General features: G+C 46.5%; 4 protein-coding genes across 17 annotated transcripts; 3 read left to right on the forward strand and 1 right to left on the reverse strand.

The window, feature by feature from the left end:
* The first annotated feature begins 814 nt into the window (after positions 1–814).
* On the forward strand, positions 815–10,773 carry unm_hu7910 (un-named hu7910). Of its 12 annotated transcripts, XM_068648749.1 has the most exons (28): positions 840–1,003; positions 2,007–2,090; positions 2,181–2,409; positions 2,478–2,531; positions 2,974–3,147; positions 3,272–3,316; positions 3,469–3,537; positions 6,726–7,037; positions 7,123–7,158; positions 7,295–7,339; positions 7,486–7,518; positions 7,584–7,616; positions 7,677–7,712; positions 7,780–7,836; positions 7,915–7,995; positions 8,078–8,155; positions 8,276–8,317; positions 8,374–8,459; positions 8,544–8,630; positions 8,712–8,862; positions 8,943–9,079; positions 9,144–9,242; positions 9,311–9,400; positions 9,527–9,667; positions 9,738–9,873; positions 9,937–10,028; positions 10,098–10,231; positions 10,301–10,773. In XM_068648749.1, exons 3-28 carry the CDS (start codon positions 2,256–2,258, stop codon positions 10,449–10,451), a joined length of 2,553 nt encoding a protein of 850 aa, XP_068504850.1. In that variant the 5' UTR covers positions 840–1,003; positions 2,007–2,090; positions 2,181–2,255; the 3' UTR covers positions 10,452–10,773. The 12 variants fall into 12 exon arrangements, with proteins under 12 accessions (XP_068504856.1, XP_068504850.1, XP_049604564.1 ...); XM_049748608.2 differs by lacking the exons at positions 840–1,003; positions 2,007–2,090 and having other exon boundaries at positions 2,103–2,409; positions 6,726–6,776; positions 6,852–7,037; positions 7,795–7,836; XM_049748610.2 differs by lacking the exons at positions 840–1,003; positions 2,007–2,090 and having other exon boundaries at positions 2,103–2,409; positions 6,726–6,776; positions 6,852–7,037; positions 7,795–7,836; positions 7,921–7,995.
* Positions 4,173–6,460, forward strand: LOC125985659 (apical junction molecule-like). Of its 2 annotated transcripts, XM_068648757.1 has the most exons (3): positions 4,173–4,851; positions 4,930–4,974; positions 5,147–6,460. In XM_068648757.1, the coding sequence occupies exons 1-3, from the start codon at positions 4,836–4,838 to the stop codon at positions 6,112–6,114; spliced, it is 1,029 nt and encodes a 342-aa protein (XP_068504858.1). In that variant the 5' UTR covers positions 4,173–4,835; the 3' UTR covers positions 6,115–6,460. The 2 variants fall into 2 exon arrangements, with proteins under 2 accessions (XP_068504858.1, XP_068504857.1); XM_068648756.1 differs by having other exon boundaries at positions 4,930–6,460.
* A 492-nt stretch (positions 10,774–11,265) lies between the features above and the next one.
* On the reverse strand, positions 11,266–14,924 carry LOC125985660 (clavesin-1). Its single transcript, XM_049748622.2, has 9 exons — positions 14,620–14,924; positions 14,185–14,298; positions 13,964–14,063; positions 13,719–13,889; positions 13,492–13,610; positions 13,101–13,275; positions 12,902–13,012; positions 12,562–12,785; positions 11,266–12,411 (listed from the first exon to the last, which is right to left on the reverse strand). Exons 2-9 carry the CDS (start codon positions 14,223–14,225, stop codon positions 12,333–12,335), a joined length of 1,020 nt encoding a protein of 339 aa, XP_049604579.1. The 5' UTR covers positions 14,226–14,298; positions 14,620–14,924; the 3' UTR covers positions 11,266–12,332.
* Positions 14,925–15,129: 205 nt separating this feature from the next.
* riok3 (RIO kinase 3 (yeast)) lies at positions 15,130–19,396 on the forward strand. Of its 2 annotated transcripts, none has more exons than XM_049748617.2 (14): positions 15,130–15,415; positions 15,497–15,593; positions 15,921–16,042; positions 16,340–16,482; positions 16,628–16,735; positions 16,812–16,921; positions 16,991–17,134; positions 17,202–17,329; positions 17,399–17,581; positions 17,937–18,096; positions 18,170–18,250; positions 18,390–18,479; positions 18,555–18,662; positions 18,839–19,396. In XM_049748617.2, exons 2-14 carry the CDS (start codon positions 15,558–15,560, stop codon positions 18,977–18,979), a joined length of 1,554 nt encoding a protein of 517 aa, XP_049604574.1. In that variant the 5' UTR covers positions 15,130–15,415; positions 15,497–15,557; the 3' UTR covers positions 18,980–19,396. The 2 variants fall into 2 exon arrangements, with proteins under 2 accessions (XP_049604574.1, XP_049604575.1); XM_049748618.2 differs by having other exon boundaries at positions 15,132–15,302; positions 15,505–15,593.
* Positions 19,397–19,497: the final 101 nt, after the last annotated feature.

Here is a 19,497-nt window from a genome sequence, read left to right on the forward strand (position 1 = left end):
GCTCTACCTCTTGTCTGTACGCAGTCTCATCACCGTCTTGGATCAGTCCGATGAGAGTGGTGTCGTCTGCATACTTCAGGAGCTTCACGGGAGAGTCACCTGAGGAGAAATCGTTGGTGTAGAGAGAGAAGAACAGTGGGGAGAGGATGCACCCCTGAGGGGCTCAAGTATTGGTGGTCCGGGTGTCAGATGTGATGCTCCCTTGCGCTGTGCTGTCCGTCTTTTGCCGTTATAAAGGTAATTACGATAGCCGAAGGTTATGACTCGCAGTACCGCTCCCGCTGACATGTTTGTGCATGTCTGATATAAAGTGGCGTGATTCTCCAATAAACACGTTAGGTACGTAGAGAGGGCACGACTGATTGATTGACAGGGTAGTGATCCAATCATGACAACGCCATTCTCAGCCTGCGCTCCTACCGTGTTATCGATATTATTTTTTTAAATGTATTATTAATTTTATATTCAAACTGAAAACATAAACTAAATAACACTGAAGTCATTCAAGTCATCGTGTCTCAAGTCAAGTCCCGAGTCTTTCACTTCCAAGTCCAAGTCGAGTCTCAAGTTTTTTTTATTTTTTGTCAAGTCATAAGTCATTAAAACAGCGACTCGAGTCGACTCGAGTCCAAGTCACAGTGACTCGAGTCTCCATCTCTGGTGTCTACTCCTCTCCTGCCACGTTTTTTTAATAGTCCAAATAATGACAAGCTTTCCATGAACATAATTGGTTCAAATCTTTTCGAGCGTGCCCACTTGGCTGTTCCCCTTCACCAATTGGCTGAGCCCATGGCCAATCATAGTTAGTGTTCTTAGCGGCATAGCTGGTATCCAAGCTAGCAGCAGCTTCATCCATCCTTCTCTGTCGTAACAAAATCCCCCAGTGTCAATCAAAGTCGCTGTTAGCTTAGCTTGGACGGTGTTGGCCAGTCGATATAAATATATCGGTGAATTTACGACGCAATGGCTCCGAAGAAAAATCCCAAAACGCATTCCAAGAAAGGTTGGTTTTTCTGACCTACTAGCGAACGAGTCGTCGCATACTCACTTTGCCATTCTGCTGGTTATGGAGCGTCGTATCTTTTCTGGTAAATGCACGTCAAAAGGGACAATAATATGTTCGTGGCATTAAACTAGAAGAATCTATCTTTTATTTGTCCAACATGTTTGTGGCACTTAAAACACAGCTCACGCGTTGCCATGAAAGCTGCAACAAGATTAACTGGTATCGTCCATCTTAAAACTGCATTTAAGTAACACTACAGTGTGTATACGTAAATGTACATATGTCAAGCATTATTTACAATCTATTCGTAGAAGGTCATTTGTTAGCTTTTTGATGGTGCCTAATTTGCATTCGAGTAAGAGAAAGTTCAACGTGATGCTTTTCTGCGTGGATTTGGTTGAGTTGAGGGCATTTTGTCAGCTGCCTAAAGATCCACAGCACGGACCAAATAAATTTTCAGCACGTGTTCTATTTTGAAGCTTTTGCAAACTTGCGTGACCGCAACATTCCTGGAAGTCAGCCCGTGAATGACGTCAGGATTATGTGCTTATGGTTCTTAGGAACACTCTTATCTGAGGATAACAAATGAATTAATATACATTTATACGATTAAATCATAAACATCTCTCTCTTCCCTGTCGTGCATTTCCCCAAATCTAGTATTAATTAATGGATAGTTTATTTCACACAAAGTGATTTATATGCAAGCTGCAGCCAGACCAGTAAAAACTGGGTGTCTTTTGACTTTAAAATTTACATAGACTTTAAACTGGGGCCCAGTGTATCTTGCCAAATAATAAACGGGCAAACACTCAAACGACTACAACTTCTATGAATTGTTTAGAGTTCACTTTGGCCTTGAAGGAGGTTTGTGGTCTACTTTATTGTCTTCTATGTATGCTAAAGCAATAAATCTAAACGTGACCCAAGACTTTTGCACAATATTGTATGTCAAGGTTGCTTGCCTCACTTTGTCCTCTGTGGCATCTTGCACACACAGAAACACAGAGCACTGCAGGGTTTGTCGGCTCTAAGAATAGTTGGGGATCAGGTTCCGGACCTCACAATTGGTCGTGCGAGAACGGTGAGGAGGAGGCGCTTGGTTTTGTCCTGATGATTGAGTCGCCGCCATCCTGCTCGTTTGTCACTTCTCGTCTCGTTGTGGTCTCTTTAGAAGTTTCCTTCTCATTGTTCGGATCATACACGTTCAATCTGCTAGCTTGACGGGTCGCTGGGAAGGTTTTGCTCCATGCAGCGCTATCGCCACTATGGCGCCTCCGGGCCAGCGCCAGCGGAGGAGCCCCACAGCACCCAGGAGGCGCTGAACACTCACGAGGACGTGTATGATGAGCAGGGGGAACCGATGGTAAAGGAGGAGGCTTTGGATGGCCTCAAGGAGACAGGTAGGACCGTTGAACTGGATGTTGGTTCCGCTGCGTCTTCTCCGGGTCAATTGATCTGCTTCTGCTAGAAGGAGCCAGTGTGGAGGAGGCCGCGGCCCCGCATCAGGCTCCTCCACTCTCCGGTGGGTGGCGACCTTTGGGTTGGACTCACTTTGGTTCAGCATGGGCCCGTTTGCTTTGGGTTGAATTTGACTGGGCTTTGACCTCTAACATTTGAGCTATCTGTGTTTGTGGTTGGAGATGACGCTGACATGATTGTAATGTTTGAAGCTCAGCTGCTACCCGAGGAACAGCTGTTGTCGGACCCGCCCCGTCGTGTTGGTGTTAAATGTGTTCCCGGGTCACTTCGACCTCTGCTTTTTGGAAAAAGGTGCCACCCGCGGTTACTACAACTGCCAAGTGTGTTAAATGTGTGCTATGGTATTAACCAGGGTGGACTGTGATTACTTACCAGTGCATTTTTCTCCCAAAAGAAAAAAAAAAAAATCAAACTGAGCAATAAACTGAATGAATGTCTCAGTGGTGTGTTTGACATGTTTTGTGTTTGTCGTGCGGCATCCGCAGAGTCAAAGCCGCCGCCAGCCGAAAGCAAGAGCAACAAGAAGGCGGCAGGAGGAGACACAGGGGGCGGAGCCAAGCATTCCGTGTTCACCTGGTTCGCCGTGCTGGCCCTGCTGGGGGTTTGGAGCTCGGTGGCCGTTGTCTACTTTGACATCGTCGACTACGACGGCGTCATCGGTAAGCCGGCCGCATCGAACGTGTCCGAAGTTATTTTGAGCCCGCAAAGAAGGAGAAGAAGACACTCGGCTTTGTTTCCTGTCCTCCTCATCTTGTATTTTGTGTGTGTGTCACCGACACGCAGCGCGAGCTCAGGAGTTCCGTATGAACTTTTCACAAGTTTTACAAGGTACACTTTCAACATTTCAAAGCGTACAGTCTTCTTTCTTCTTTTCCTTCTTTTTTTTTTTTTTTTTTTAAACTTCATTCAACATCATCGTTCCAGACCCACAAACGCAACCCGTCACGTTGACCGTCGTCTTCTCTCTGTTTGTGCTGCAGGGAAGCTGACGGCCTACGACACGGACGGAGATGGTGACTTCGATGTGGAGGACGCCAAAGTCCTGCTCGGCAAGTCCCCCGCTAATCTTTTCCTATTTGCGTCCTCCGAGGTGGTTCACAGCTACGTCGTAGCACGATAAAACACCTCCCAGAAGGTTTCAGAGGAAGAGACAAAAGTACAGTGTCGCGCCATCATGTTCAATTACGATATAGCGAACAGGAAGTCAGAGGACTTAGTGATGCGGAAAAAAAGGAAGTAGTGCTTGTTGGCTGCTGGCTGCGTGACCGACGACTTTAACTCCCTTTCCTTCTTTCCCCTCCATTCTCATCATCCTCTTTTATTTGATGACATCACTCACTTCTTCTTTTCAAGTTACCTTCCATCCCTCCCTCGCCATCTTCTCCTCTTCTATTATCACTTTCTCTCGTCAGGCCTGACCAAAGGTGGCGACGGTAGTGCGCCAGGCGAGTCTCTTGAGGAGGTTGTAAATATTTTGGCGGAGGAAGGTTCTGATTGGCTGTATGGATTCTTCACCTTCCTCTGTGACATAGTCAGCTCGCCCGTAGAGCAGGAAGAAGAAGAGGAGGAGGAAGATGAAGAGGAAGAGGCAACAGCGGCGGCCAGGAAGCGCCAGCAGGGCAGTGCTTCTTACCTTGACGACGTGGAAGTCAAAGGGGTCATACTGGACCTTCAGAACCAATAGGAGGACAGCAAGCCAGCCTGAGGACCTCATGGAGGACGTGCTTGGCAAACTGGATGGACAGAAAAACAAATACAGTTTATTTATGGCAAGGGTGGGGGGAATTATTTAAGTTGACCTTGGACACAATTTAACCGAGTATTTAAACTATTTTTCCTTACACGCAAACATGATCAAAGGTCCATTTGGATCCTTTTATTTTCTCCCGTTTGACAGGCAAATCTCAGGTCCTGTGAGGTGAGAATAAGCCTCACTTTTTTGTTCTTTGCTGTTTGTCGCTTCAGATGACAGGAAGTTAAAAAGCTCTCGCCGGAAGCAGGCGTTGAGGAAAGGTACACGTGTGAGCACCTTGACTTGTCCTGCATGATGTCTCCGAGCGTGTTCCATGTGCTTTGTGCTGAAAGCCGAGGCAAGCCAATGCTGCCCCTTTTGTTGTGTCATTTTGTGCTTTTAGTTGTAACATGACAATTTGACTATTTGAGTCGAGCTTTTGGCGCCGATTATTGGACTTTGACTCTGGTCTTGTGTTTGCATTTGAAAAGCTGCATTTTCAAGTTTGTTTGATAATGTTTGGAAAAATTGCAGACACCTCCTTTATCTAGTTTCTGAAAACTTTGTACCTGTGTTTGTGAAGCACTCCAGGAGGTTGACGAGGATCCCGATGAGATGGAAGAGAGCGAAGGTAGCCCTGGGTTGTGCACGTCACTTTGTTAGCATCTTAGCAGCAGCTTTTGTTTTTGTTTCCCGTTTGGCGTCCCAGATGAGATTCCAGAAGAAGCAACTTTGCGGAAGAACGGAACCCGAGGTAGAAAAATTGGACCTGCATCCTTGTGTGAACATTGCTTTCAATGCAGTGAATGCTAACATGTTTAGCATCAAGTCTCACATCGACACCCCCCTCACTCACCATAAGCTTGGCTTTGCTAACACTCCCCTGATCGCCAGTCGTACCCTTTACGAGTTCATTCCAACTACAGAACTTCCTATCCGAGACGAAGTGTTGCGCTCCGCCCTGCGAGAAGAACTGAGTACCATCAACGAGAAAACCGAGGCCAAGCGGATCGCCCGTATCGCCCTCGCCGAAATCGAAACCCTCTTGGCCGACCGAGACCAAGGCGAGGAGACGGCCTGGCAACTCAAGATGAAGACGCTGGAGGTCACCCAGGAGCAGCTCAAGCTGGAGAAGGAGAGGATAGGGCTGGAGAAGGAAAGGGTGGAGGTGGAGAAAAGGAAGATGGAGGTGGAGAGAGAACGGATGAAGTGGGAGAAGGCTGAGAGGGAAAGGATAGAGCGAGAGAACGTGGAGAAAGAGCGAAGGGAGCAGGAAAGGATGGAGCGGGAAAAGGAAAGGATTGAGTGGGAGAAGACCAAGAGGGAAAGGATGGAGTGGGAAAAGGCTGAGCGGGACAGGATGGAGACGGAGAAGGCGGAGCAAGAGCGACTTGCGTTACAGAAAGCAAAGCAAGAGCGGGAACAGCTCGAAAAGAAGGAGAGGGAGCGCGTGCTTCGGGAACAAGAGGCCGCCAAGGAAAGGGAAGAGCAGGAACGCTTGGCCAGAGAGAAGAGCGACCAGGAAAGGAAGGAAAGGGAGCGACTCCAGAAAGAGCAGGTGGCCAAAGAGCGGGAAAGGCTTGAGAAAGAAAAGATGGAGCGGGAAAGGCAAGAAAAAGAGAGAGCGGAGAAAGAGCGCCTTGTTAAAGAGAAAGCTCGACTGGCTCAGGAGAAAGAGAGAGCGGAGAAGGAGAAGGCAGCCAGCGAGAAGGAACTGCGGCTTTCCCGGGAGAAGGCCGCTCGGGACAAGATGGAGGCGGAGCGGCTCGACGCCAGGAAAGCAAACAGCAGTCAAACCGGCGAGGAGAAAAGTCAGCGAGCTGGCGTGACGGCGGTCAGGAGGGACAAGGGTGTGGTCGCAGACAAAATGGCTGCCAGCGGCAGGAAGAAGTAAACTCTTCTTGGACAATCTCTTGTTTTTTTTTTGTTTTTTTTTTTGTTTTTTTTTATTGTTTTTTTTCCAGCTCTGTCAAATAAAAGTAGTGCTTTGCCACCATCTTGGGGGATACATTGGGGCACAATATAAGGAATAAACTTTTCTGGTTATGCAATCAAATGGTACTACAAAATTGTCAACCCATCGGGGGCGATTCCCAACACAATCAATCAGATGCTTTTGTTGAGGTCATTGATTTGTGTTGTTGTTGTTCATATGTGCTGTAAACTCCGCCCCCATCTCTATTTCTGGAATGTATTTTCCTCCAATGTGACAGCAAATGTCAAATAAAACTTAAACCGTTGCCATCTTCTTATTCTCTGGTCTCCTCCCATATTCTAAAAATGAACACTGTCTGTTTATGTGAATGCTTGTCGGTCTGTTTGGATCTCGCAATTGACTGGCAACTAGTCCAGTCACACTTTTCGAGAATAAATTCCACACTTACTGTGAACCACCTCAGCTGCGCTTCTCATGTCATGCTCATACATATTCAAGTTAGATAACACAAGTCACATGACACGTGAGCAGTTTGCATGTCTTTGTCACGTTGTCACATTTCCAAACAGGCCTGAAAGAAACTCCAAGCCAGCGGCAACTATCTGAAGAGCAACCAGCGGGTGAATATGTTGCTACCTCTACAAATGAGTCCCGTCCAGTATATTTACAAATTAATTCCATCATTTACGTGCCAGAACCCGCTGAAGATCAGTCGAGCAACCGGCAAGCCGCAGAGCCAGCTGAAGAGGAGTCAGTGGAGGCGCATACGGAGGAGAGCACAGCTCAGGACTTCAGTGTTGAAGAGCAGTCGACCACGCAACCCGAGGACAAGTCGGTTGAGGAGCACCTCGAGGAGAGCACGACAGAAGATTTGCCAACAAGTGTGTGATGCAACAATGTGCTTGTCCGCTTGTCTCAGTGCGTGTCATGACACACTTCCTGTGCGTTTGTGCATGTGCATGTCAGTCTCTGAAGCTGAAGATGTGGACTCTGAAATCCAAGGTTTGTTCTGCACCCTTTCACCATCTGCGTCATCACTTCTTCAAGCGGAAAACTTCTTAATCACTATTTTTTTCTCCCTCTTCTCCTTGATACGTGCTTGTGTGTGTATATATACACGTATATGTGTGTCCTCCAGCTGCTGTTCCCCTGCCTGCCTTTGTAGAAGAAGACTTTGTAGCCGGTGAGTCCATTTTTTTAAACACTGTCGTGAGAAATGAATATTTTAAGACATAAACAGTTTGTAGTTTTTTTTATGTAAAAAAAATAATAAAAATAAATTCAATTCAAAATTTGTTTCAATGGTGACACATGATTTTTGTGCCGCAGATGATCCTCGAGGAGACACGGAGCATCCTCTTGGTGTGTATTTATTTTCGTCTCTTTTGTCTTCCTCCATCGTGACGTCTTACCTTGATTTCTTTCAGAGGAGGACGTGGACGCCATCGACACAAGCGGAGGTGAGTGAGGATCTCAGCTGGATTTTGAGAGCTGTTGTTTCAAGTGTGTTTTGCTTGCAGTCCTGGTGGAGGAGCCGTCATCTCAGGAGACTGTCGGTAAGACCGCAAATCACCCCATTGCGAGTGAAACAAACCCAAACTGTTTTATGTGCTTGCGCTCAAGTGGAATCTATAAAAGATTTGACGAGCTCCAAAGTGACACAAGAAGAAGAAGAAGGAGGTATTTTTTTTTATTTTTCTAACTGATCCAGATTTGATGTGTTTGTTTTCCCATAAGTAAGTTTGTGTTGTGTGTCAGAGCCAGCGGTGGAAACAGAGCAGCATTTTGAACCTGAAGAAACACAGAGTGAGAACACAGCAGAGAGCAGCACGCCAGCCGGTACCACAAAGATGTCTCATAACAACAACTGTCAGTGCAGATGAAGCCGGCCGGTTCACTGTCCTTTTGTTTTGTGCATCAGAGCCGCCGTTGGAGGAGAAGCAGTCTGAGCCGGTTGAAGCGCACAGCGAGACTGCTGCAGGGAGCAGCACGCCCGAGGGTAAGCACGCCAACACCATCATGTCCGATGATTTGAGATGAACAAAAGTCAATTAGCAAGTTAGTAGCCCTGTGTTGGAAATGTACGACCTTGCTGACAGTCAGATCCTCTTTGCCACAGAAGCGGCGGACCACACAACTGCGGAGAAGCCCAAAGAAAAAGGTAAAAAAGCATTGCGTATTTTTTTCGAGTTAGTGCAAATGTCGCTTTCCCTCCAGCCAAGAAGAAGAAAGCCAAACTGCTCAACAAGTTGGACAAGAGCATCAAAGCAGAACTGGATGCTGCAGAGAAGCTTCGCAAGAAAGTGCGTGACAGGCAAGAAGTGACGGGCGGCGCCTTGAACTGCGCTTGATGTTGCTTTCTTGCGTGTGCGCTTGTTGTGCGTTAGGGAAAAGTGGAGGCGGCACTGCAAGCATTTGAGACGTTGGTGCACCAGCACCCGCAGAGCCCCCGCGCTCACTACGGGAAAGCGCAGGTGCTCATTTCAATGACTACTTGTACTTTTCAAGTTTGTAGTCAGCCTACTCAGGTTTGATTGATGACTTCAACCACGTAGGCGGAGGACGACCTAGCCGAGAAGCAGCGCAGCAACGACATGTTGCAGAAGGCCATCGGCAGCTACGGAGACGCCGCAGATCTTCCGGACGCCACCCCCGACCTGATCCGAGCTGCCCTCAAGAGACGAGCTGAGCGCCAGCAGTTCCTGGGTAAGCCACGCCGTGGATAAAGATTTGAAGACTGTAATCCTTCATGTGAATTAAGTCTTTCTAAAATGTCCTCGTGTCAGGCCGCATGCGTGGCGCTGTGGCCACGCTGGAGAAGTTAGTGCAGATCTTTCCAAAAGACATCAGTCTGAAGAACGACCTGGGCGTGTCCTACCTGTTGCTAGGCGACAACAAAGGTGCCAAAGCGATCTACGAGGAGGTGAGTGACGTTGCCTCCTTCTTCTTCTGTTCTTCTTCCGTAGTCTCACCGGCGCCATCTTCAGGTTCTGGCGGTTGCCCCCAGCGACGGCTTTGCAAAGGTTCACTACGGCTTCATCCTGAAGTCGGAGAACAAGATCGCAGAGAGCATTCCTTACCTAAAGGTATGTGAGAGCGTCAGTCGGGTTTTGCGTACCGACCTCCACCATTTGAATTTGCTTCGGTCCACCAGGAGGGGCTGGAATCAGGAGAGCCCGGCACCGATGACGGACGTTTCTACTTCCACCTAGGAGACGCACTGCAGAGAGTCGGAGACAAGAGCGTGAGTGTTTGTGCATAATGCAAGACATTAAAGGACCCCCCCCCCGTTTATCTGAGAGTAATGTCATGAAACATATTGTTCTTGTCTTGCTAATGATGTGTGTGTGTGTGTGTGTGTGTGTCCCAGGAGGCCTACCACTGGTACCAGGTGGGCCACGAGCGAGGGCACTTTGCATCCGTGTGGCAGAGGTCACTTTACAATGTGGACGGGCTTAAGGCGCAGCCCTGGTGGACCCCAAATGAGACCGGATACACCGATCTGGTGAAGGTAGGACAGCGGGCAGAATTTAAGCGGATATTCTTCCAGTTCAGGACTCAACTGCACCTTTTGTGTTCAGGCACTGGAGAAGAACTGGAAGATGATCCGGGACGAGGCCATGGCCATGATGGACCAAAACACGGGCCAGTTTGTACCTGAGGAGGAGAACCTGAGGGAGAAAGGAGAGTGGGGCCAGTACACGCTCTGGCAGCAAGGTCCATTTCTTGACTTCTTCACTTCTTCACCCACATGCAGCTAACCAACTCATTTGTCTTCAGGGAAGAAGTCTGGGACTTCCTGCCAGGCTGTACCGAAGACCTGCTCGCTACTGGAGAGATTTCCCGAAGCCACCGGCTGCAAGAGAGGACAGGTAGACCCGCTCGAGATTTCAACGTGTCCTCAATTCACCTCAGTGGCTTGTGTATGTGCGTGTGTGTAGATTAAGTTCTCAGTGATGCAGCCGGGCACGCACGTGTGGCCGCACACGGGCCCCACCAACTGTCGACTGAGGATGCACCTTGGCCTCATCATTCCCAAACAGGGATGCACGATCAGGTGCACGGACCAGACCAGGTAATCGTCACTGAACCACTTCCAGATTTATTTATTTTTATTCTCATCACCGCTGATTCTCTTTCGTAGAGAGTGGGAGGAAGGCAAAGTGCTGATCTTTGACGACTCCTTCGAGCACGAGGTCTGGCAGGATGCGGACACCTTCCGCCTCATCTTCATCGTGGACGTGTGGCACCCGCAGCTGACGGCGTCCCAGCGGCAGACGCTCAGCGCCATCTAGACTGACACGCTCAGGACACTGAAGGTTCCTCTGGGTGATACTACTGACTTGAGCACACCCACTTCCACACCTCCACACACACGCAACAAGCAGGGCTTAATGCTCAATTCGGATTTTGGGGTGTAGCCATTCCCGACAATAATTATGACCACAGTTAACCGGCGTTTGCCCGCACTCAGCAACCTTCGTGTTTGTAGCGTTGATTAGCGAGAGACTCATCGTGTGTTTTCCTGCTAGCCCACTTTTTCCTTTTGTATGATCACTACAACCAGCAGATGTTATCAGAGATTCTATTTTTATTAAAAATAACACCAGAAAATCACATTCTTTTGTTTGTGTTCTTGTTGTTGTTGTTTTTTATGTCAGCTGGTCTAAATTTCTTGCTTTGCACTTGACTCTTTAGGCTCTCATTGAGCCTCATTGGCTTTCTTGGCCAGAGGTGTATATTTATATTTATCTATATTATTTTAACTCAAATAAATAGTTACATTTATTTCATTTAATTACAAAGAGCAGTTAGTAGCGTAATAAATAATTTTACAAACATAGTTAAGCATTTTTTGTGTGTGATCATTTTCTTAAATAATAAAATGGACCATTTTACATCTACATTTAAATTTTTTTATATGGAATCATTTTTTTATAGTAAATATTATAGAAAAATAGAATCACGATAGACATTAAAATCACTGTATTTCCCGTCTGTGCATTTTAAGAGTCAGACGCGCCTGTTTGTCCTGCACTGCTGTCTGAATGTCCACATTCTGCCATGGTATTTTGATTTAAAAAAAAAAAAAAAAGAAAGCAGCACACATGGAGGTGTAAATGTTTACTTAGTTTACATTCTGCAGTAAATACATGAGAAGAAATGAGTGTAGCCCTGATGTCGAGTGGCACTGCAAAAAGCTTTTCATCCGACGAAAAGTCTTTTTTGCAGCGCGGCAATACATGATCGATACAATCTTTAAATACGTTCAAATTCAATAAAAACAATCTTTCTCTTTAGTGACATTTTGGCATTCGGTGTGTGTGTTGAGAGCACAATACTTCAAAGCATGAAAGATGGGAGCACTTTTTCTTTCTAATCGACATGCACGTAGCGCTCGGTTGTTCTATGCGAGCGACATTATTTTGATTGGAAAGCTTGACCCAAAGTGTTTTCATTCATATTTGGCGATAAACGCGAGCAACCATTGCGATAGCGAGTTTCCTCAGCGACGACAATCATGACGCTTTAGTTCACACTTGGACAAGAAGCTCCCTGTTTCTTTCCATCAAGTCTTCCGAGTGACATGGCTAATCCAAGCAATTGAGCGGGCGACGCTAACAAGAGTGCTAACGCTCTGATCATCTACAAAGATTCCCAACGTTCATTCCCGACTCCCTAATGACTATATCGGCATTTTTACAAAAAAGACCATGGGACTAAAACGATGAATCGATTACTCGCCGATAACTATGTATGCTTATTTTATTTTTTTTGTATTTGTTTTCAAATCAAATCAAATATGTACCTTGGCTCAATGAAGGTTGGGAACACTGAACTACAATCACCACGATTGATTGAATGAATGAATGTCAGTGCGTCATTGTCACCGATGAACAAGATGATGATGATGAAGATGGCGGTGAGCAAACATTCGCTAAAGTCATGACGACCTTTCCTGCGTTTCCAGCGTGGGGACACACAAACATGAAAGCGTGTGTGCGCGTTAGTGTTTGAGTGTGTTTGCGTATGTGTGCAGCATAAACACACATTTGGGCTCAGAAACAGGAAGTCAAAGTTCAGCTGGACGGGACAAAACAACACAAGTCAAAATCCAGCAATTGCGTGTAAGTGCGTGTGTGAGTGTGTGTGAGTGTGCGCACGTGTGTGTGTGTTCAGTCCAGGGCCAATAGCGGCGTGCTGGTGTCTCTGTCCGTCTGTCGCAGCGTGGCGGGATTGACCACCGACTGAGACCTGAAATACATAAACATCACATTGTAGTCAGGTCCATCATCAGATGGCGGTGAAGCACTACTTTAGTCAAAAAGAAACTCCTCACGTTAACATAGTTCCTTGATACAAGGAGGCAATAAAAGGGCGAGTTGTTGCATGGAGTGCCCTCACCTCTTCATGAGCTCCTTGTCCGCACCTCCCCCGCAGTTCTCTCGGACGTGCAGGGCGTCGTAGGTGAGTGTGTACTCGGTTTCGTCCATATAGTCAGGACCCAGCAGGGTGCGCGCCCACATACCCATGTCGTAGGGCGGAAGCGTACCCCCGAACTCGGACGGCAGACACTCGGGCTGAATGAGCTGATGGAGCGAGTTCAGGTTGTTTCCGTGGAGAAAAATCTGTGCCGTAGAATACCACAGAAGAAGATTACATATATGGACAGCTATCTAGCTAGCTAGCGAGATGAATGGCAAGCAGAGAAGAAAGAGAAAGAGAAGGGGGCGTTTGCATTCACCCGTTTCCTGGTTTTGTCTTTGAGGAAAGGCTTGATGATGGTGAACATGGCGTAAATGTACCACGGCTGGTTGACAAAATGGATCCCTCCAAAACGGGCCGGGAAGCTGTCCTGAGGAAAATGGCACATTTTGTTGGAAATTGTAAAAAAGTCAATCAGGTCTACTTTTGTCTAAACAAAGCGGCGCTCGACGTCTGACCTGCAGGCCTTCGATGGCTAACTTGAGGATGTTGGGCGTGAGTTTGGAGGCCTGCTTGAAGGAAAAGTTGCTCCAGTCAATGATGAGCACAAAGCCGTTGATTTGCAGCTCGGGCTTCTCAATCAGAACCTCCAGCGAGAGAAGGATGGCCCGCAAGATGTCTGTGAACGAGTTCCTGGACAAATGCAAAGCCCGGACCACCATTGAGTCCACATCCTTCAAGTCCTGATCAAGAGTGAACTAGGACAATCATTGTCCTCAACAAACTTGATGAAATATTTTTTAAATATTACAATGTGTATGTAAATTTAAATAATAAGCTAATGATAAGTTTGTCTGTTTTTTAAGGTTCAAGAATATGAATGTCATGTTGCCATGACGATGCGTTGACCTGCTCTGGTCCCAGTTGGAGGCAAAAAGGATGAGGATCTTTCGGCCGTGTTGGTCCGGGTTCTCCAGAACGCCTGGGAAGCCATCCATCAACGCTCGCTTGATGCCAGGGTCGTCCACCTGACACACACACACACGCACACACACAGATTACACTTCCTTTTCATGACCACCTTGTTATTTTGGAGACAAAACAGCATCCCGTTTGGAAAAGGTGTGTGCGTGGACCTTGAAGCTCTGGAACATGTCGAGGTTCTGCTGTCGGAACTGAAAGTATTGCGCTAGCAGGCGGAATGTCTCCACCGGGTCAAACTTGCGCGCTCGGAGGAAGCGAAGGATGAAGTCGTCGTCTGTACGCAAGAAGCCGATGTCTGGACGAGTCACGATCATGTCACGCACCTTGCCATGGTGAAAACACGCAAGGGTCAAATGTCAGAGCACATAGGGACAAATAAGGGAGTGGTCACCAGTACCTGTTGTATGTTCTGGTGTAGGGTGTTGGGGTTTTCGTTGAGCTCAAGCCGAGCCTTCTCGGTGACGTCGGCGCTGAGGCTCGCCAGGAGCTGCGACATCCTGTCAGCGTTTTGGTGTTAACGAGAGCTCACTGTCAGCACACACGCCTCATCTGACTGCTCAACCAATCAAATCAGCCGCCACGGGTGATGTCATCCACAATGGTTCCGATGCTGCTTACGGTGCATCCCTCCTGTGGCGTGCTGTCATGGCGGCGAACATTTTCACATCATGGGCCACTAGTGATGTCTGTTGCAGGTTCAAAGGTCAGTTAAGACAGCTTGGTCTGCTGGTTCTGACAAACAGACAAAACAATATTATATTTTACATTATAGTATATCAATACTACAATACTCGTACTGTATGCTGGTCATAACTTACAGCTAAGCTCCAACATATGATGCAAGAAACATCTAACCTTACGCATATATATATATATATATATATATATATATATATATATATATATATATATATATATATATATATATATATATATATATATATATACACACACATGTATATACATACATACATACATACATACATAATGTTTTGTATATATTATAGTAAGTGTGAATAAATGATATTGATGAATATAAATATAAAATATTACTGATAGAATTAGGTGTGTTGTGTGTCGTTGGTCTGAGCGCCTCCGGCCCTTCTAAGCTGGTCCTGATGCTGAGGACGCTGTCGGCCATCACACAAAACAACAAGAAGAGGGAATAAGCGTGGGGAGAATCCAAGAAGACAAAAACAAAAAAACGAAAAATAAACAAAGATCAAATGTTAATTTCCGACGTCCCCGCTGACATGTGAACGTTCGATGAAGGAGAAAAAATGTGCGGAGAAAACGTCAGGATCAGGATGCTCTAATTTAGCGTCCTATTCTTTCGCGACATAACACTTCCGGTATACACTTTCACAAGAAAGTCCTCCGTTGATGAAAACTTAAAATTCAATGTCAGCCTGTCTATCTATCGATATAGCTATTGATTATCAATCTATCCTTAGTCCAGATGGCTAATTGAAATTTATTTGGAAGGTTTCTGTATAGTACACTGTACTCTTTTTTTGCAAAAATTCAAGCAGTTTACTGACGTCATCGATTGGAAGTTTATAATGACGGTGACGCATTTCCGGTTGATCAAAGGTTCTTTTAATTCGCAGCACACTTGGTGTCTAGGTCATTTACGAACCATTTAGTCAACTTTTTACAAGTCGTCTTTTTTTAATCACACACATTCACACCGTCATACGCGGTAATTGAACTCACAGTGTCGGCACACAAGACAGGCAAGTGTACCCCTACGCCATCAGCGACTCCCGCAAGTCGTCTTTTAAGCGTCTCACGGTGTTTTCCAAAACTTTCGTTTACTTGTCACGACTGCTTTGATTTGTTTATTTCGGTAAGTACATAAACAACACACTTATTACAGATTGCTTGGTTCTTTTGTTGTGTTAATTTCACTTTTTGTTGGCCCACCTAGCTTCGCAGTTATCCACTTAGCTTCGCAGTTAGCCACCTTCAATCGAACCGCACATCAAATCATGGATCAAAGTGGTGTCACTGCTCACAAACCTAAGGTAAGCCCGTGTTTGGAATTTATAGTTTTAGGTGAGCTGTCGGATAGCCAGTTAGCTTTTTAAAAGAAAACTAATGTGAACCAACAAATTGTTGTCAGTATGGCCTTCACCGATGACGTCACCCTTATTTTTAACGCTTGGTTACTGTACGACGTCTTCGACACTTTTTTTGTCCACCTTTGACATTTTGCCGGTGCATCTTGATTTGGCTGGAGCATACGTCAACAGAGGCTAAGGTTGACCTTCTTACTCAGCCTTTTCCCTGACTGACAGCAGAGAACTGGTCGCCTTTCCAACGTAAAAGTGCGCATCTGTGTTTCCTTGCAGAGCCCGTGGGGCATGACGGCGACAGTGCCGGCCGTGTCGGGCTCCTCGCTGGCGGATGTGATGAGCGAGCAGCTGGCCAGACAGCTGGAAGAAGAAAATCACAACTTTGGCTGCCTCACAGAGTGAGTTGGCAAGTAGCATACGTTACACACGTCATACGTTCTTGAGCAACATGCTACAATGATTAGCTTCTTGATGATAAAGCCAAATAGCGTCTGTGTTTCAGTGCTATATTAAGAAATAGTTTCAATCCAAACATGGTAGCCATACATAGAGACAGACAATACGACAGTACCCAGTTAAGAGACGGTCTTTGTCAGTCTGTCTTATACTGCCCTCTGATGGTCAAAAAGGTTACAGCAGGAGATGAATCGCAATGGCGGCGGCTTGCTGTCCAAAATAACATCGTATTTGTTCAGCTCATCAGGTGTTTGGCTGAGCGACGACTCTGCCGAAACGACCAGTGACCTGATGCTGGCTCAGATGCTTCAGATGCAGTTTGACCGAGAGTTTGATGACCAGCTGCGTCGAGAGGAGAGGAAGTTCAATGGAGACAGCAAAGGTAGCGGTGGCCACTTAGCAGCAAACATTCCAGTTTGGATAAAGCCAACTTGATCGATTCCAGCGCAAGCAATTGATATGAACCTTGCACAGAAAAAGTGGTTCAACAATTTAGTTAAACTGGTCAATTGTGTGTGTTTGTGTAGTCTCCATCTCCTTCGAGAATTACCGCAAGGTTCATCCTTACGAGGACAGCGACAGTTCTGAGGATGAGGTGGACTGGCAGGACACCAGGGATGACCCCTACAGGGCAGGTAGCACCACTGCAATGCTACGGATACCTCTGGAGTGTACATTATGCACACTATGTTTGATTTTGTTTTTTGCCAGCCAAGCCTCAGACCACGCCCAGGAGAGGTTTTGCCGGGAAAGGCAAAAACATCACAACCAAACACGATGCGGTGACATGTGGCAGGAAGAACACGGCACGCATGGACAACGTATGACACGGTTTGTTTACACAACACACACCAAACAAACAAAACAGATGGATTGTTGTGTGTGTCCAGTTTGCTCCTGGGGTGCAAGTGGGTGATGGTCTGGGCATGGACCTGAAATTATCCAACCAGGTGTTCAACTCCCTGAAGCAGCACTGCGTTAGCGAGCAGCGCCGGAGTGCCAAACTGCACGAAAAGAAAGAACACTCCACGGCCGTGAGTCCCCCGCCACAAACCGACCACCGTTTGTGTTGTGTCTGAACGGCTCCGCCTCACGGTTCAGGAGCAAGCGGTGGATCCCCGCACTCGTCTGCTGATGTACAAGATGGTCAACGCCGGTGTGCTGGAGAGCATCAACGGCTGCATCAGCACCGGGAAGGAGTCGGTGGTCTTCCACGCCAACGGAGGAAGGTAAGACGCCTTTGCGTGCACACCCTCCTTGTACATGTTGAACATTTGTGCGTGTTTGTGCGTGCGTAGCCTGGAGGAGCAGCCTGTCCCGGATGAGGTGGTCCTGAAGGTGTTCAAGACCACCTTGAACGAGTTCAAGAACCGAGATCGTTACATCAAAGACGACTACCGCTTCATCGACCGCTTCACCAAACTCAACCCTCGCAAGATTATTCGCTTGTGGGCCGAGAAGGAGATGCACAACCTCAGCAGGTCGTTTCCAATTTCCGATATCAAAGTATTCAAACAATTTGACATAACAAATTTAGCATCTCAAAAAAGTCTTCCTTAATCAGTCTAAAGTCGAGTAGCACAAAACAGCCACCAGAGGGCAGCCTTTTTGAATAGGCGTTTTCATGTATCCCATGTACAAACACTCAAGCAATTGCAAGTTCCATAACCATGTGAAAACATGTTTTTCACATATTCTTGCGTTTTTTGTAAGTATTGAAAATGTTTTTTCCCCCCCTCATATTCTTGTGTTATTTGTAAGTACTGATTGATTGATTGATTGATTTTTTTAAATGTGAGGAATAATACACAAAACACATGAATTTTGTTTTGCCAGGATGAGGAAGGCGGAGATTCCTTGTCCGGACGTGGTGGTGTTGCGCAAACATATCCTGGTGATGTCATTCATTGGACAAGATCACGTCCCTGCGCCCAAGCTCAAGGATGTGATGTTAAGCTCTGACGACATGAAGAAGGCCTTCCACCAGGTCTTAGAAGTATGTATCCATGCACACACACTAACATACATGTGGACACAAACTCTTCTAATGTTGAGGCTTGTGTGTGTAGATGATGCAGAAGCTGTATAAGGAGTGTCATCTGATCCATGCTGACCTCAGCGAGTACAACATGTTGTGGCATCAAGGAAAGGTAACTTTGGTTTTCTTCCCTTTGTCCTTTTTTTCCCCCATATTTCAATTTTGTCCATTGTTTTTTCTTAGTTATCTTGTTAATGTTGTCTTTTATTTTTCTTCCCTTTCTCCCTAAACCTTTGCCATGTTTGTTGCAGGTGTGGTTGATCGACGTCAGTCAGTCGGTTGAGCCCACGCACCCTCATGGCCTGGAGTTCCTCTTCCGAGACTGCAGGAACGTTTCCACGGTAACAATACACATACACTATTGTTTCTGTGTGACACACACATACATGACTTTTTTTGTACGCGCGTTTGTGTAGTTCTTCCAGAAGCGAGGAGTGAGCGAGGCGCTCAGCATCTTCGAGCTTTTCAACGCCGTGTCTGGACTCGACATTGGTGCGGAGAACGAGGCAGAGTTTGTTGCTGAGGTAACGTGCACCCATTTTCACGCACTCTCGCAATTCTCTGTGAGAAAATGTGAAAAAAAGTATCTAATGTGAGGGTATTTTTAAGTTAAGTTCTTTTGTTAGTTGAATTACATGTGATGGCACATGTGGGTAGACTGTACTTAAATATGGCGTGGTCCTGCTTTGTTGTGTTTCAGATCGTAGCATTGGAGAAGAGGAATGAGGACCATGTGCAGCGGCGAGGAAAGAAAACGTTTGCTCTGGCGTCCACAGATGACGAAGAAGAGGAAGAAAAACAAGAAGCCGACCCTCCTTTACGGACGGACGTGGACGACTAGTTCAGTGCTCGTCCGTTAAATGGCCCTTGCGGGTCCCCCTTCGCTTCTTCTCGCCGCCACAATGACGACGATGTGACAGAAAAATGGCTCCGCCCACAGACGGCCCCCACCGCATCTTTGTCAGGATGCTGCTTACTTTGACACCCTGTGCTGAGGAAGCTCATCTTGTCTTCTTCACATTTGGTTGTGTGATGTGCATTTGGGGGCTGCTGTGTGTTTTGTTTGAGGGTGAGGATGAAGACAAAGTGTGTATGGAAGAAATACACACAGTTGTTGTCTGTGGGACAAATGAAATTAGTGCTCTTGTTTCATTTGTCACTCCTGTCTTTGGTTATCACTTATACTGGCAGGCATGCCAACTTCTTGCCATGTCCGCAAAAATGAAAAATTAAAGGATGAACACAAATTAAATCAAAATAGCACCCAGTCTGTGGTTTGTTCTCACCCAAAAACCTTTATACGTGGTCATTTTTTTACAGAAAAAAGCCTTACTATACATTTTTCTTACATAAAAAGAC

This window comes from Syngnathus scovelli, chromosome 18, assembly GCF_024217435.2.
Source record: "Syngnathus scovelli strain Florida chromosome 18, RoL_Ssco_1.2, whole genome shotgun sequence".
NCBI classification, from domain to species: Eukaryota; Metazoa; Chordata; class Actinopteri; order Syngnathiformes; family Syngnathidae; genus Syngnathus; species Syngnathus scovelli.